This window comes from Stigmatopora nigra, chromosome 3 (assembly GCF_051989575.1).
Source record: "Stigmatopora nigra isolate UIUO_SnigA chromosome 3, RoL_Snig_1.1, whole genome shotgun sequence".
In the NCBI taxonomy this organism is placed as follows: domain Eukaryota; kingdom Metazoa; phylum Chordata; class Actinopteri; order Syngnathiformes; family Syngnathidae; genus Stigmatopora; species Stigmatopora nigra.
The window spans coordinates 6,266,204-6,284,922 of record NC_135510.1 but is presented as its reverse complement, the minus strand read 5'-3'; the positions used below and the strand labels follow the sequence as shown (position 1 = coordinate 6,284,922).

Sequence of the window (18,719 nt, the reverse complement as noted above, 5' to 3'; positions counted from 1 at the left end):
GATAGTTGTTAATTACAAGTCACATTAACAACACTCTCCTTAGGGAGTATGTAAAAGAAGAAGAGCAGAGCGAGGAGAAGCAGTTTGATCACTAAAGGAAATGTTATGCTTGTGTTTGTTAAGTATTGTGCAAAGCTCCTAAATTTTTCCTCCGTGGCTCAGTGTGTGTGTGTGTGTGTGTGTGTGTGTGTGTGGCTGTCTTTGTGATGATGGAGCAGCAAAGAGGCTGCTTACTGATTACCTTCATGTTGAACAAGCGCCTATTGACTGGCGAGTGACGGATGAGCGACCGGCCCCAAGCATGCTCATGCGCTTGCTGCGCGTGTGACAGTGCACATGCCACCATGGTGCTCTGTCCTATACAGGCTGCCCCTAGTGGCTCACACTTTTTCTTTTTTTTATCCTGCGGATGGTCTTATTGTCAAACAAAACAAGGGGGGAAAAACAAACATGGATTTTTAAGAGCTTGTGAGGAAGCATACATAAGCAGAGACATGAACCAGAATCAATTAATTAATCAATCGCAGGGGTTGGTCTTGGTCCTCTTTGAATCTTAATCCTCCATTTTACCGAGATATTTTTGACAAGGTTTGTTCTAATTTGCTGGGAAATCTTTTTTTGGTTTCATACAACCAAGGTGCATGTTTTAATTTAAAATGTGCTTTTTGTGTCACAGAAAAGTGACACATAGCAATGTTAAGTTGTGTTTGTTTCTTTTGTCATTGTATTCAACTGTTTTTCTGCCATTGAAAACATTAGGCCTTCAAATCATTTGAACTAAGAATACATGTTGTGAATCCTCATCGCTTTCATATCATTGAAGGCATTAGATATCCAATCCATTTTGACATGAATGGCTTACAGGGATCCTTCCAATCAAAAGGAATGAAGTGTATTGCCGTCAATGACAATCAATGAAATAAACCAGCACCTATAAAGGGTTAACACGCTCCCCCTCTTGTTCTTTTTTTTTTACCTGTGTATCCCCCTCAGGCTTCTCTGCAGAATGTCCAGTAAGGAGCGCCACTTAGAATCAAACTGTCCGTCCTCGTATATAAAGACTGAGCCATCCAGCCCCGCCTCCCTGACAGACAGTCTAAACCACCACTCACCCGGCGGCTCCAGCGACGCATCAGGCTCCTATTCGTCCACCATGAACGGCCACCCCAACGGTTTGGACTCCCCGAGTCTCTACGGTTCCGGCGCGGGGCCCTTGGGTGCAGCCGGTGGCCCCGGATCCAAGCGCTACGAGGACTGTTCGTCGACGATCGGGGAAGACTCGCAAATCAAGTGCGAATATATGTTAAATTCCATGCCCAAGAGGCTGTGCCTGGTGTGCGGGGACATCGCTTCTGGCTACCACTATGGTGTGGCGTCGTGTGAGGCCTGCAAGGCCTTCTTCAAACGCACCATTCAAGGTTGGTTTCCACTTTCATATAATAGTTGGTAAAAACCATGAATTCCCAATATATATTCCCCTATTTGGTATAATGTTATATGTTATAGTATGTTACTATTCATAATTAATTACATTCACTGCTATCGACAGCCATCGAAAGATATATCGATTTTAGCTGGAAATACTGGCAAACACAATCCAAACTTTAATTTTGGAACATTTGCAAAGCTTAGTCTTAAATTTACAAATATTGATAACTTAATATGCATTTAAGAGACAATTTTTTTCCCAAAGAATGCGAGCGATTTTCAATTCCTACCTTGGTAACAACAATTGGTCCCATATATCATTTTCAATGTTATAGATTTTTTTTTTCATTTAAAAAGTTCTCAAGAATTCTATTTCTCTGTATTATCTATGTTCATAACACACTCACTAACACACTCACTATAACAGTCCAATGACAAACAAAGGAGCGGACCCCATCGTTACCTTCAACCTTGACCTGTTGTCTTGAGGGCAAAAAGCAATTCCAGCCACTGTTTGCATCACCAAATCGAACCCGTAATGCAGCAGTGTTGGCATTAAGCCTGTTGTCTAGGTGATCATAAAGAGTCACACGATGGTTACAGGTCATGTCTAGAGGTGAGGAGTTCACGTTAAGTTGAGAGGAGAGAGGGGATTGAGCAGTAATCCACATGGTGAGCGCTGGTAGCGGAAATTAGGCTCGCTAATCCTTTGTTCCACTCTTGTTAGAGCTTGAAGTGAGTTTGCAGGTATTTGGACCACCCAATTTTCTTCATTATATTCACATGATCACTTTTGTAGCATCCATTAAAAAATACAAAAGAAGGGAAAAGAAACAACTACCTGAAGACAGGATTCATTCGTTGAATCTTAATAGCTTGCCCAATGCGGTGGCTTTTGAGTGTATATTATTAACAAGGTTAGTAAGTTAAGTAAGAACTGATAACTCCATCAGTCAATTTTCCATTCAGCATGCTTGTCAGTCATCTTGCTACAGGAAAACTCTGTTTCCAAGCAGTCGAGCGTCCGGCCATCATTGATCTATCGAGTCAGTCAGTCATATCAGACGGGATTCATCTATCTGCCATTCCATCCATCCACCTATCTGTCACTGCATTCTTTTGCTTCTGATAAGCAGCTTTCCCGGTAAAACCCTAGAGAGATGGACCAAAAGAGGGGGTAGAGACACAGGGGGATGGTGGTCTTATATCCACTAGATGTTCACTCCTCGCAGATGACCTGTATGTGTTTATTATGGGATGAGATCAGGCCACGGTCCCTGCCCGACAAAGAGATTGGGTCCCACGCGTGTTGAGATAAACGCACAAACTCGCACTTAAATAGGCTGTCACGCACCTACACATGACCTTGTAATCACGCCGTGTGTTGCTTTGACCCCCAATTCATTGGCGATTGCTGCCCTGTCTAAACTGTCCACCTGGCCTGTTTCATTTAGAGAGCTTGTTAAAAGTTCAATAGGTGAGGACTCGCTTACAGATTAAAAAACAAGCGCTGCCACTGTATAGATATGACGCCCGGCTTATTTGGGTGCGTGACCTTGGGTGTCCGCCTCACTCTTATTCCATCATTTTCACCTCACTTGTAATCCCTAGCCTTGGTTTTCTATCGATATATGTATGTTGCGGGTCACGTAGGCTACCAGGCGACTTACCTGAGCATCGTCATAGGTCACTGTTGAAAGAGGTCAGTTTCAAATATGATACTTCTAGAAAAATAAATTAAAAAGAATAAATTGCATGTTCATCTTTTACAATAGCAGAAGTAACATTTTTTATTCAACTTTAGAGGCCCTAGTGACCCCAAATCTACTGAAATGTCCTATAAATGTTATCTGTTCAATGTCAAAGCAATGTCTTAACAAGCAGCTGTGACAGGTTATTTATGTTTGTTGGCACCACACTTCAAATCCTGATGAGAATCTAATGCTTGCTAAATGAGTCAGATATGAATGTTCAAAAAAAGTGAGAGTATTGTGGTGGGCACATTGCAAAGTTGCGGTGCAAACAAGACACAAAGAAAACTTACAGACTGGATCAAATCCCACACTACCAATAGTACCTTGGCGATCGACCTAATGAGCACCCCTGCTTTATGAAATTTCTGTTTCTTCATCTTCTTTTAGTAAGCCAAATGAAGGTCAAAATATTATCTCAAAATAGTTCATCTGCAAGCGTGAAGTGCTGTGAAATTTCTCAGGAGACAACAGTGTTCACTGTGAACTTGATAAAAGACAATGGACCCAAGCCACAAATTGATATGGCTAAACAAACCTCTAACCACTGTGGAAACTTCACACAGGACTTCAAGCACCTTGATTTTTGTTCTTCTCTAGTTTACATATTCTGGGTCCTTGATTCCCCCCCAAAATATTTACGCTTACCTAAAAACTAGGGACTACCGAGCCATGTAATTTCCTGATATTTGCCACTTAAGAACATTATTTTCAGTCGGTTTAGCCATTATTATAGTTCATACATTTGGCTTGCATACCACTGAAACAAATGGGTCATGACATTATCTTTGGCCACCATGCAAGCCAAACTCAGTGTCTGTGTGCAAAGGCATACAAACATGTGAGTAATACAGGTGTGCAGATGTGCCAGTGTTTATACACAAGTTATGTGTGTCAAAGTTGTGTGCCTTGGCTGGAAGCAGGGCTCGGCTCAGATGGGCACTGGCAGCCATATTGGTATGTTTCAAGTCATTAGCCAATAAAACTGCAGGTAATCACCAAAAAACATCTCCAGCTGGACAGGGAGGAAAAAGTGGAATGGGAAAGGAGGAGAGAAGAGGAGAGCAAGATTTTGGATCAACAATAACTTTTGATGAGGAATTTTGACATGGAAATTAGGTAGCCAGAAATGTGAATGCAGAGTTTGTGATTTCATGCGTTTGCGTTAGTTTTGAGTAGAGTATGTGTGTGCAGTTGGGTCACAGCATGGAAGAAATGGCTGTGGCAGCTGCTGTTTATGTGGCGTCAGTCCAGCAACACCTGACAACGTGCATCTATCACCCCCTTATTGAGGGAGGGGGATGCATAAAGGCCAGTATGGCGATGGAATTATGGGATGAAATGAGATGTGAGACACAGAAAACCAAAGTGCTGGAAAAAGTCAGAATTATATCTTAAAGTGCCACCTTTTCACCTTGATTAAACATTTGAAAGTAGCTAAAACTACAGAAAAATCAATTCCAAAGACTTCACTGATGGCATCACAAAAAAATACTGAAACCAAATATGTATAATATAAAACCAATGAAGAGGACATGGAAAATAGACTGGATAGGGGCCCTCGAAGACCAGAGTTGGGCACCCCTGTTTTAATGTACCAACTAAGTTCAAGGAATCCATTATCTCAAGAGCACACTTTATTTATACAATAAGTAATGTAACAGATCTTCCAAGGTTGTCAATTGTAATGCAGCAGGTGGACACTAACACACACACATCTCAAAGAAGATTGGAGGGGATTTGAGGTCCTCATATGTCCCCTCCTCACGGACACTGACAGTCTGCACGTTATACAAAAAAATCCTCCTGGAAGAATCACTGGGTCCCATAAGCCCAAGCTTCAGTGTCCGTAAGAAGCGGGTGGGCAGAACTAAAGACACGCTCGCTCCTGTGGCGCTATTACATCCTGCTGTTCTTGTTGGTACATTTTAACCTTAAGAATGTTTTAGAATACAAAGACTGCAAGCTACACACTTTTCAAGTTATTTCTACCAAAGCAGGCCATTACAATATATTTACTATGCAACATCCTTCATGCAAACTTGTTTTTAGTCCAGGCACTGCATATCAACAGCTGTAAATGTCTCTTTAGCGCACTTATTCATTTAGCTAGCCCACGTGCACTAACGAGACCCATCATGGACGAAGGTTTGGTGTCATTAACACAACTAGCCTAAGTGCTAAGTAATTGCTGAATTAATGTGCTCCACCAGTATCTTTCACATTGCGAGTTAACATGTCCCATTAGTGGTGTCTATTAGATTTCCCCAGCGTTTAGCATGTTTACCCAGTTACTTTCACTAACACGGCCAATTAACAAGGTTCTTGTTATCCATTAAGACCAGTTTATGCATTTAGCCTTTTCCCAAGCTAACTAGCCCCCTTAATCAGTGGGGTAATGAGAAAACATCCTCTCCACAGCAGCAGTCAATAGTAATCACTGTTTATTCTCTTGCTCTGGGAGACACTTGAGATTACTTGGGTACTAAAGAGATGTCCTTCTGGAAGAAGATGAACTTACAGGGTTTTTTCTCTAGCTTTTGAATGTGCATTAACAGCAATTTCATCCAAATTCAGCCACATAGTAATCTTCTAATTGTACTATCTCCAAATCTTCAGCATTACGATATAACTCTTTAACTCAACAGTGGCTTTATTCTGCTCATTGCAAAACTAACATCGAAACTTGTCCTCGTGAAACCCATGTTAATTTTCCTGAAGCAAAAAAAATGATTACATTTGTAAACCACTAGAATGAATTTTTATGTCATTGTCTCATAACTGCAGAAAATGCTGAATGCATGCTTAAAACATCAGAATGTGAAACTCTTGCATCATTCAAAATCCAGAAATTATTGATACCCTCCAATAGTTGTGAATTGAATTGAATGCTTTTATCGTCATTATCCAAGTATAATGAGATTTAAAGCTTCACCACAAAGTGCACAAATAACAAAATCAAACAAATGTAAGCCTGCTCTTAGCAAAAGTACCTACATTTCCTAAATGTAACCCTCTTCATTGTGCTTCCTTCCAAAGGTAACATTGAGTACAGCTGTCCAGCCACCAATGAGTGTGAAATCACCAAGAGGAGACGCAAGTCATGCCAGGCCTGCCGCTTCATGAAGTGTCTGACTGTGGGCATGCTGAGGGAGGGTAAGGGAAAAGGTCTCTTCCTAATCTTTCTCCGTTAGCCATGAGCGTATACAATATTTCAGTAGCAGTAATGGCGACTGACGCTGCATTTAATTGCAGAACCAACAACTGTATGACTCGTATACATGTAGCCACAAGAATTTCGAAGGATTTCCAACCTTAAATTAGTCATTTTTTGAGGGTATAAGCTATAGATCTAATTTAATTATAGTTGAAATCTCTTACGACCACATTTTACAGCAATTTCGGGTCCAATTCTGAGTTCTGGTTGATGTAGCACAATAGATTGGTTTTCTTTTTGGTTCCTCTCATTAACTTTTTTTGCTGTCTGTCACCATGCATTGCTTTCACTTTCTATACACACACATGCAAACATGTGCACTACACCTTTATGTCTAAATGAGGTAACATTAGTTGCTCCAGCAGTGCTGAAAAAGAACAACTGTTATGACTGCTGTCGCACCACTTTGATTAAATACACTCATTTCTCTTTTTCACACTCCCTTGGTAGCGCTAGCTCTTTTTTCTGCCTTTGGTCTTCCCACCTACGACCTTTCCGACTCCCACCGCGCTTTCTGCCGCGGAAGGAAGAAATGGACGGCCGATAGAGAAAGTCCAAGAAACGGGAATAACGGCCTGAGAGGGAGGAATGCCGGAGACTTGGGAGAAGAGATTGATTTATAGGCACTGAGGAGAGGGGCCGGGGGAGGATGAGAGCCAGAGTGAGGGTCAGGTTGGCCGAATGAAGTAGAAAGTGTGTGTGAGAGAAAGCAGAGGGAGAAGGAGGGTCAAGGTTGTAATTGATGGGAGACCTGGACGCCGCCTGCCGCCCTCCCTCTCCCCGGCTTGGTCAGGGAGTGTGGCTGGGCCCCGCCGCGTGGCAGCCCCCCTCGCCATCCATTCTTGTCTTCTCTACGCCCTCACATTTGTGCTACCACTTCATCCATCCACTCACTTCTACATTTGCGCTCGCTTCCATCCCGGTGGGGTGATAGAAGATGAACGGACACTTCATTAGATATTAGCCTCAATAGATGAAAGTATATGATAATGCCTCTTCGATTGACACTGACATCACACTATAATTAACAAGATAATGTCTGGCAGGTTGTGTTTTCTGCTGCTTTATTTGGAGATTTTGACTTATTTTTAAATTATTATTATTATTGAATGATTGGCCTAATGCACTGGTGTCGAAGTGGCGGCCTTGGGGCCAAATCTGGCCCGCCAAATCATTTAGTGTGGCCAGAGAAAGTAAATTGTGAGTGCCGACTTTCTGTTTTAGGATGAAATTAAAATGAAGATTGTAGACATATATTATATTTCCCGATTTTCCCCCTTTTAAATCAATAATTGTATTTTTTAAATTATTTTTTGTGTTTTTAGTTAACAAATCATTTCGTAATATCTAAATATATATAAAATATTTCTTTATGTAATATTTTCCACTATAATATCGAGCATAAGGATTTAAAGAGATTTTCCTTTACTAAGAAAAAAAACCTCAAATGTGTTGTTTTAGAACTATAAAAAATGGAATAGTTATGGCTTTTGATCCAGTTCTTTTAATCCATTTATTAAAAAAAATCTAAATATATCTAAAATGGTCCGGCCCCTTGGCCTAATGCGAGGATTTAACGTACTCAAAATTGGTCCAAAACTTCAAATATCCCTTTAACGTCACTCAATCGAACCCAGTAAAATATGTGGTATTTTATCATGTTATTAGTCAAAACAAGGCATGTAAACATTCAAAATACCTTTCAGGATGATGCAGTGCACTACAAACTGCAAACCAAACAAAATAATAAACATTGTTAAATGCATAACTCTCTGGCAATTTTCTGATACTGCTTTTGGTATTGGCTCTTTGACTTGATATACGGCACTCATGAATAAGTACAAAACCTTAGCAAACAGCTTGTAGATGGTGTTGTAAATAAGCAGAAGAAACTATATTTTCTTCCCAGGAGTGCAACAAAACCTTTCCCTTCACTATAAATGCCAACTCATCTCTTTTTTACTTCCTCCACGCTCTATTCCCTGCTACCGTAGCGTTTGTTCTCCCAGTCAATCTGACATTGGCAGAAGCCATGTTTCATCTCCTGTTGTCCCTTAAGTCAGCTCTCATGCAAGCATATTAGACCAATACACACATATAGGCTGGTTTATCATTGAGTGTTCACTTTGGGCCACTACATATATTTGTCTAAGATGTGACAAACTCAACTAGAAAGGTTTACAATTAAATGCTTTCATCGTATTGTTTTTGCATGTGTTTGCAAAGAGGAAAACAAATAGCTGCCTTTAGTGGCTGCACATATATCATTCTCACACACACTCGCACAAACTAGGCCTACATATATACAGTATACATCAACTTGACAGACCACAGCCACCCCATTTATATTGGTGGGTTTGAATTTAATACAAAGGGGCCCACTCTACATCACATCATTTTTAAACAGCAAGTCTAGTTTGCTGAATTTTAGTGATTTTTCTTCTTCTTCTTCTTTCAAGATAATAATGACGTCACTTAAAATGAAGTTGAAATTTTAAGCATTTTATCATTAAATGGTCCTTAAACAGGTTTTTCGTATAGCTTCAAAACTTCATTGTCATGAAAAATAACATTGAAAACACCTTTAGTAAAAGGTGCTCAACCAAGATGGCTTTTTACATTTTTGTTTTGTAATGGTCCACTTGGGAAATTTCCAATTTAGGAATACTATTAGCATCAAGATAAAGGTTCACATTTGCACATGTTTGACCCATTTTTGAATTCTAAGCTATTATCTAAACTTATCCATTGAATGTGGAAACCATTTCAACAGATAAAAATTACTAGCAATAATCCTACACAAATACCAATGTATGATCAGCAAATATATTGGTAAATTATTGTTGCCTTTATAATTTCAATCTCCATTTTTAAAGAAAAAATCGTCAATGTGACTCATTCCCCAACAGGGTCAAAATTCCAACTGACCTTGAGAAAAAGACTACAAACCAAACAGCAAGTCAATTGCAGTACACATAAAAAATCAGACAACCATTCACACTCAAATTCACACCATTTATAAGTGAGAAACCAACCAACACCGCCTGCCAGAAGTCGGGCAAGTGACCCACTACACCGTGGATGACCTTATCACTCAACATACGGCCTGAAACGGCAGTACCGTTCAACTTCCGATTGCATTCCCTCCTCCTAAAAGTGGAGGAGAAAAAAGGAGTAAGCAAGTAGAGGAAAGCAGAGGAAGTAGAGGAAGGCAGGGTACAAAAGAACATGGGGACACCCACCCACCGATATGAAACAGCTATTTTCTGGAGCGAGGCAATTAAAAAGCCTGACTTTATTATGAGAAGTTCCCCTCTGGCGATGACTGTCTGTCCATTTTTAATGAGGTCATAATGATGCGTCAGCTGAAGCCCGAAAGGTCGTATGGGCGGGGCTTAGAGAGCAGCATTTCGGGTGTAGCGAGGAGGGGGGGGGGTGATTGCAGGTAAAAGATTGGCTGGAAATAATGAAGCAGACGAGAGTTAAACGATCATCTAGGGAATCTGTGTTAGAGATTTGATTTGCTCCCTTTTAAACACACTTTATGTGTATTTGGACCTGAAAAGACTGGCGTCACACATCAGAAGTGAAGTGTTGTGATGTGAATTACAAAACGCACATCAGACAATTGAACATGAAAGGTTTTGGCAAGGGCCACTGGTGCATGTGTAGCACGCATATGGTCCTATTGACAACAGTGTGGCTTTGATGACGGCACGTCACACGCGTCCCGCTTTAAAGAGACACAACATGTCCGGACCGGGACCAAAGTCTCCATCTCTATCAAGTCGTAAACGGCCAGCTGGATTCAGATGGTCCGCTAGCAGGGACACCAGACCACGCGCCGCTCATATAAACCTTGGCATGTGGCCTCACTCGCATACACACACGCATACAAAATCACACAGTGCAGCTCGTGCCAACTTCGGCCAAGCTTCCCAAGACCTAATGAGGGAGATTGGTTGGAATGCAATAGTCTGTCTATGACACATTCTGTGAGCGGGTGTTTTTTTTAATCCATATGCAGGTAGGTGGTGGTGGGTGTCATACGTCTCCAGTTTGATCTTGACTTTAACCAATTATCATATTCTCAAGTCAAGAACTATTTGTCTAGATAGTTCAAAAGGAGCCTTCCATTTCAGGTCCTGACCTTTCTGCACTAATCCCTTATTGGGTAAATTATTTTATTTTTATTTTATTACTCCGAATCGAGGTGCCCCACGTGGTAGAATCACTTATTTGTCTAAATTACCCCAAAATATTTTTAGATTAGATTAGATGAAACTGCATTCATCCCGCACTTTATCAGTTTTTGATGCGATTTAGTGGCCAATCACCTAAAATATGAACTTAATATTAATATGCAACCTCCCAACAAATTTAATGACCAAACAGACATTCTGGTCAATGATATTAATAATAGGAGCTGTGTTATGCTGTCTTCATTTGACCCAATAAGCCTAAATGATTTAGACATTTATTCAGTTCTTCTATATTTTCAAAAATATAAAAATGCATTTCATAATGACATTTATTGAGGAAAAACTGCACTTGAGAATAGGAGAGTGAGAGACAGAATGGAAAAGAAGATCAGAGTCATGTTAGAAAGACAGAAGAAGATGAGGGAATTAAGGAGGAGAAAAGCGCCAGACAACCGATGGCGTCTGGTGCTTCCTCATGGGAAGCTTGCGGCTAAATCGGGCCTGTAGTGTCTTCCCCACTAAGTGTATGTCCATGCCAATGTCTATGTGAGTGTGCGTGGATAGCATCTGGTTGCAGCCCATCCAGAAAGGAGTGATAACACTGTGACGAGAGCCTAGACTAAGTGCTCCACTCTCTCTTACCGAAGCTTCATTTTATTTTGGGGAGCTTCTTAGGGTGCAAACAACATTAAACACCTTATTTTCAGTATATATTAGTTAAAACTAAGGATGTGTGCTTTACAAGTTGTAGGGTATGTGGGCATAAATCCATGCACTGCTTATAATTGGCCTTTTGAAATGAGGGAAAAGGAAAATAAGATTTCTTCAATGGTCCTGACACTGAACCCACACACATTGATTGTCTTTTTACATGCACGCACATACATATTCAATCAAGAGTGACCACAGCCACCTGCCCGCCGCCTCAGGCACACCTTGTCATATTTGTTCTGATCTTTAGGAAAATATAAATAAATGAAAAACTGCATGGCACTTAGACACGCACACACACAAGCACACACGGAGACACTAACACACACACACTTCTTCCTGCCATAACCTCAACATTTCAATATCACCTCTTTATTTTTATCTTTTAATTCAGGTCCTCCTTTACCTTTCGTCAAACTACAGCGGTAATAAAGAAAATGCAAATTCTGTGCTCTTGAATGTCCTCAGCGGAAACAAGTATTTTTTTTTTTATATAACACTCGCTTGCAGTGTGGGCAAATCTTTTCTTATTGTCTTTTTAACTGTCAAAAGTCATAGGCTTTCTTTTTTTTGTGTGTGTGTCTTGGCATTAGCTGAGGTCTTCTCCCACTCGGACTTCTTCACTCACTCTGTCAGCACATTCTCATTTGGCTTTTGTCACCTCTCAAAATCCACTTGATTTGTCAAGACTTCAAACCCAATCCTAACATTTCTTGTTTTGCATGATGGACCCCTTGAGAATTTGCCACTGCCTTTATCCTCTTCTCATTTTATTCCAGCACTTTTCAATTACAAATTGTAAGCATTCAAAAAGAATGCAAACTAGGAACATTCTTCAAAATGAATGAAAGTTGAATGGATGTGTCGCTGTCCATGGTGCTGAAAGATGAACATTTACAGGCAATCCTCAGGATTTAAAAAATTGGATGTTGTTTGTATTGTTAACAATGGAAGGCAATGGATTACAAGTAACTCTCCCAAAAAAAAAGTTGTGCAGGGCTGCATTGTGCAGAAAAAAAGAAATATCCTTGTCGTCATGGATTGTTTGACTTTGATACATTATAGTCATGAAATTCTTAGGAGTTCAAGGCCTTCTCCCATCTGTGAAGTAGACACCTTGCATTGTACTTTGTCTATCTGAGGACTTCCTCTGTTTTTTATATCAAGTCTCAATTCTCCCTCATTATTCTCCACCTATTTCATTTATTAGAACTCAGGCCGCCACTTTCTTTTCCCATCCTTTAAATTTCAGACTCCCTTTTACTGGCCCATCCTTTACAACCCCTTCAACCGTGTTCTTCTTTTCTCCGCTGAAGTCTCCTTTTTAATTTCTACCATCACAATCCCTTTGCTTCTTTATCAGCTTTTATCAAAATTTTACTTTCATTTCTCTCCCATAAATTCATTCATTCTACTCTCCTCCATCTTTACATCTTTTAGCTTACATTTTCTTTGCGCCGACGCCATTCTTTATGATTTGAAGGCTCATTTGTTAGGATGAGCTAAAGCTCTTCCACTCTCCTCCCTGTCCTCCTCCTGTCTCTCTCTTTTTTTGTGGAGCCTTTGGAAATATAATTTTCAATTTTTAATTTGATTCATTTAGATTTGATCATTAATCAGAACCAAGGGAGAGTTAATTTGGTGGAAAATAGATGAGGTAGTTAGGGAGGGCTCTTTATGAAGTGCCTGTCTGCTCTTTTAAGTTACAAGGGAAAGCGGAGGGGAATAGAAGGCAGAATTCTGCACATCACAGCCATTGAGAAGAAATTCTCCTATTCTAGGAGACTACTAGAGCATCCACAAACCGTTATTCCAATGTGGGACCAAACATTTCTCATCGTGGAGTAGGGAGTGTTAAGGGTCAGGGTAGACACTTAGTCCATGTGCAAGTGCATGTGATGGGGAAGTGTTTTCTTACCTCCTGCTGTTAAGAGTTTCTTGACCGTTTGCTGACACTGCTCCCCCGCTTTAGCTTGGCTGTCAGACCTTCTGTCTACCTGTTTCTCTCCCTTGCACATGGACACGCATTCCCAAAATACTGTAACACTAAAACGCTCCTTGGCCTTTTTAAAGAGGTTAATTCCTGGTTTACTTATGCCTCTCTTTTATAACAATTTAACCAAATAGTAGTATACAGATACAGGGTGTTTTTAAACATTTCATTTGCTTCAATTATTTTGATTTGTTTTGGTTTGTAGATAGGCAGGTCTGCCTTATGGTCCAAAGGCTGTGGGTTCGAGTCTTGCTTTGGTTTGTGTCTATTCCATAAACCAATATATTGAGAATGACAACACTTATTGCTTTCTAAAGCGGAGGTTTTTGTTGTTGTTGTTTGAGTATGCATAAGTGTGTCGGCCTCACAGCTCTGGAGTCCTGGGTTCAAATCCAGGTCACGTCCAACTGTGTGGAGTTTGCATGATTTCTCCAGGCCTTTGTGGTTTTCCTCTGGGTACTCTTGAAGATGATTGTACACTCTTAATTGCCCCTCGACATGGCTGTGTGTTGTCCGTTCCTTGTGGCCTGCGATTGGCTGGCCACTGATTCAGGGTGTTCCCTGCCTCTGGCCCAGAGACAGCTGGGATTGGCTCCAGCACCTCCTGCGATCATATTCAGGGTAAAGAATTTCAGCAAATGAGATGAGAGAAATTTGAAGGGGAAATCAAAATAACTTTAATGAATACAAAATTTGTGTTTTTTTAAAGATTTTTTTCAGCAGAATGACCAGTTTACGATACATTTAGATCACATTAGATATCACATTAGATATTTAGATAACATTTCTGACCAAACCACATTATACCAAATGTTGCTCAGTGTTTTTCTATACACATACTCGTTAACATGTAGTCTAAAACCACTAATTGCAAACCAGATGCATTGTTAAATATTTATTTCGACTTTCTTATACTCCTTTTGTAACACTAAACCACTAATAAATGATCCTTGTGCGAGTGTGTTTGCAAGTTAGCAAGAGCAGCTCTTACAAAGATTAGTTTTGCTTGTTAAGCTAAGAAAGTAATCTTGGCTGGATTATCTTGAAACTGTCTTTACGCTTCTTACTGGCCCCTTACTTTTTCCACATGCACACACAAAAAAGACTCTTAATTAAACAAACTCGTGTGAGTCCTTTTAAAAAAATTACATCTTATTTCTTTTTCCAGGAGACCTAATTCGTGATACTTTGGCTGGCCAATATTATTTCTCAGAAACCGATCTCCCTAACCAACAAGCAACTCACAAAATGGAGCCTTAATGTAATATAAGAGTTTATGGCTACCATACAGTGTTTGTATTTTAAATGTGTGCCCTTGAATAATAGCAAACATTTAAGAGACAGCCATATTCATTAACATGCACTTTTCCCCATCAATTTGCACTGTTGAGGCAAAAAATTCAGCCAAAAAACACTTGTAGATTGTATTCCTAAATAGTGCTTGCAAATAATACTTTTAATCATACCATCATATTATCTTAAATAGAGTTTTCTTTTCCTCCAGAGCACATGACACCTAAGTCTTCCTTATCCATCTTCCAGTGGTAACCACGGTAACATCCAATTCCCCAAGAGACAAGCCTAATTAAATTAGGGCTCCTTTGTGTCAATTAATTAAGGTGACAAAGGGAGAAAGGCCGAGATAGCAATTGACCTCCAAAAGTGAAGTAGTGAGAGAATAAGGCCCTTCGCTAAAGATACACGGAGTCTTGTTTATATTAATTTTAGCTCTCAAATAGTACACTTTATATTAAAAGTAAAGCTGCTTGTATTGAAACAATGTTTTTAACCCCGAAATAAAACAAAACATTTACATAGCATCCTTTGCAACATGATACGGTCGCATGAATTAGTGATTATTTGATTGTACTCGACTATTGAAGATTCAACATCGGGATAACGCGTTGATGATGGTTGCACACTTTCTGATGTCTCTGCGCTGTTTTCAGGTGTTCGTCTGGACAGGGTTCGCGGCGGAAGACAGAAATATAAACGCCGGATAGATGCAGACAACAGCCCTTACCTGAACCCTCAGCTGGCCCTGCCTGCCAAGAAGCCATGTAAGTAAATATCCAAACACAGACACATTGATTGTAGACTTTCAAGAGTAGCAAGCCACCTGCAGGATTCAACAATTTCTCCCTAATATTGCATGATATTCCGCAGGCCTGTTCATGTCAACAACAGTTGGACCATTATAAACAAGGCTACACACCCGCATACACAAACACATATAAATGGACACAGTGTGGTAAGAAGCCCATCTGTTTAGGACATAGTTTATTTCCCTCTTTCTACGGCTTCCAGTTTAGGGTCATAACATTTTATACGTGTCATATTTTACTCTAAAGATATTCATTTGCTGTTGTGGTTGTGTTTTTTTTTTTTTACTGTCAAATCCACTCCTAGCCAAAATCTGATGATTGGAAATAGAATAAGAGCAAAAGGGAGTGAGAGTGAAGGATGGGATGTGAAGCTAAATGATGGCTTTTCTCACAGAGATGGGGAAGAAGAGAAGGAGGCGTGTTAGGTAGGGAGGGACCAGCCAGAATTTTAATCCGGATTAAATCCAATCTGGCAACCACATCAAACTAGAGTTAGCTCTCTAGCCAACTGTCTTCTCTCTCCTCTCTCTATCTATCTCTATCTCTCTCTCTCACTCTGTCGCTCTCTCACTCTCTCTTTCTCGCTCTCCATCACCCCGGCCGGCCCACACAAACACATGCAGTCCAGATTGAGCAGTGTTTAGCAGCTCGCTCCCTAAAGCCCATTTTGTTTAAAGTCTGAGCATATTCTGATTTAGTCCAATATGCTGAATGGCTGCACGACAGATTAGGACCATTTTTGCACTACTAATCATGGAAATGATGGGATAATCTCAGTTTTTGGCCCAAACACATGCAGTGTTTTAGGTAGCTTCTGCTAACCCAATTACTAACTTCCCCCTACAATAGTGTAGTACACAGATTAAATATAAATGAATAATAGTTTTAAACCTGCCCTGCTATGTAATCCTGTCTTGATGGTAATGTCATCAAGTCGCACATTGTCTCGGTTTACCCCACCTTGGTCGGGATTCAAATTTACACCATTATTTTGGTAGTCGCTAATCACTAAAACACATCCGATTAGTTGGAGGAAGTGTGGTGCATGTAGAATAATCCCTAAGAACATAAAAGAGTGAACAGGCAGCTTGACTTTGATTTTGGCTCAGTAGTCAGCACACCTGACTCCCACATTTAAGAGAGGACAAAAGATTTGATTGTCACCAAGTCATTTAAAACAACAGTTATGTACGTAGTACACTAATATGTCTAAAATATAGTTATTTTGATGGTATTTAGTTGTTTTATAGGTTTCTTATTTTTACTGTTAACCACAGCTGCCAATATTTTGATATACATATATAATATAAAATAATCTAAAATATAAATAATAAAATAATATAAATATAAATAATATAATTAAATAATAGAATAATGTAAAATATAAATAATAAAATAATATACAATATAAATAATAAAATGTAAAATATAAATAATAAATTGATATACAATATAAATAATAAAATAATATAAAATATAAATAATAAAATAATATAAAATATAAAACTCAAATTTGTGCCTGCCACTCAACACATAAAAATGAGTAATGGCTTTAAAAATCAAAACACATACATTTTTAAAAATATATATTTTTCTCTCCCATTCAATACAACATTTCCTGCTTCATTACTCTCTACATCTCTGTGGCCTATCGGTAGCCCAAGCCACAGTGTCTCCATTGATTTTGAGAATCAGACAATAGCTCAGGGTTTGAAAATGGGCTTCTATTGATTGTAATTAGAGAAACATTAAATAAGATTTACTTGCAAACGCAGCTGTTCATCCCTATGTGTATTTCTTCAGGAGGACCTGTAGCCCGAGCTGGATACAAAACATTTGTGTATGTAAACGGATACCGTTAGGAAGAGTTATTTTTGTCTATTTGCTTTGATTCCTCTTAGCTCCCCACTCTCGTCTGTTGTTACTCCTTTACTTGATTAGTCAGTGGATTAATTTGGGAGCAGGATTTCAGTGTGTTGCTATTGGGCCATCGAGATCTCATCATTGCCACATGTCACTATTACCATCTGAGCTGTTTAGCTTTTACCATTATCTCCTCCTCACATGTCTATGGGTGAACTTCTTTAAGGTGGGTAACAAGAAGCATATATAAAAAATAGAAGGCTACAAAATAGCAGCTGAATTCCAAAAAGTGTCTAATGTGTTCCAATTGATCTTCATTTGCTGTTGACATCTTCCCACAGGATATGAAACAATGTTATCAGATGTTCTTGCTCAGCCTTGATTCTCATTGTACTCCATTCAATTCACATTATTGAAACTCATTAGTCTTTTTTACACTGTCTATAAAAATGACTTGAGCAAATAATGAGTGTTTTGCTTGAACATTTCATGGCTAATCAGACGCTCTTGCAATTATAGGCAATATTATTAAAGACCCATTTGCATGTGGAATTGTGCATTTCAATATCCAACGTCCAATGGGCGAGAGAACTTTTTATGTGACCTTTGTATTGTATTGATTATTTGTTAGTTCACAAGGGTGTGAGATATCTTGCTGTGGTGCATCAAAGACCAACAAATATATTCAGATATTCACTCTCTCTCTGTCTCTGTGTCTCTTCTCTTCGTCTGGTGGTCATGTCAGTTGCCTTTGGCTGCCTTGCAGATAACAAAATTGTCTCTCACCTGCTGGTGGCCGAGCCAGAGAAGATCTACGCCATGCCCGACCCGACCGTTCCGGACAGCGACATTAAGGCCCTGACTACGCTTTGCGACTTGGCCGACAGAGAGTTGGTGGTCAACATCGGCTGGGCCAAGCACATCCCAGGTAGGAGAAACCTACTAAACTTTGGAGCATGCCGCGATACACCCAAACATGGCCTCACATAAATCATGGTCCCACATAGCCCATCATACCTGAAAAGAAATTTTGTACCAATGAATCAAATTCTCGAAATACACTATGATCGTACAGGCACTTCCTTTGGTACGCCACACAAATAAGTGAGATCGCAGGGGTGTCAGACTTGGGTTTGTTTGTGGACCGCGTTAACGTCAACTCGATTTCATGTGGGGCGGACCATTTTTAGATATAATATTTAGATTTGTTTTTAATAAATTGATTTAAAGAACTGATTTAATAGCCCTGATTATTCAGTTTTTTTTATAGATCTAAAACAATGTTTATTTTAGCTTTTTTAAAATATATTTTTAGATTTTACTAAATTATGTTTGAACTAAAAACAGAAAAAATGGATTAAAAAATGACAATTATTGATTTAAAAGGGGGAAAATACGGAAATTTAACATACATATATACTCTTCATTTGAATTTGATCCTAAAACAGA

General features: G+C 39.5%; 1 protein-coding gene across 7 annotated transcripts in view; it reads left to right on the top strand.

Annotated features, from left to right (window-relative positions):
• Positions 1–18,719, top strand: part of esrrga (estrogen-related receptor gamma a) — a 147,684-nt gene that overhangs the window by 103,927 nt on the left and 25,038 nt on the right. For 4 of the 7 annotated variants that reach the window (XM_077713219.1, XM_077713222.1, XM_077713215.1 and 1 more), the window contains 4 exons: positions 994–1,418; positions 6,219–6,347; positions 15,252–15,362; positions 18,016–18,198. In XM_077713219.1, the coding sequence (XP_077569345.1) occupies positions 994–1,418; positions 6,219–6,347; positions 15,252–15,362; positions 18,016–18,198 (848 nt within the window). The remainder of the gene's footprint in view (positions 1–993; positions 1,419–6,218; positions 6,348–15,251; positions 15,363–18,015; positions 18,199–18,719) is intronic. The other 3 variants (XM_077713218.1, XM_077713216.1, XM_077713217.1) reach the window with 3 other exon arrangements.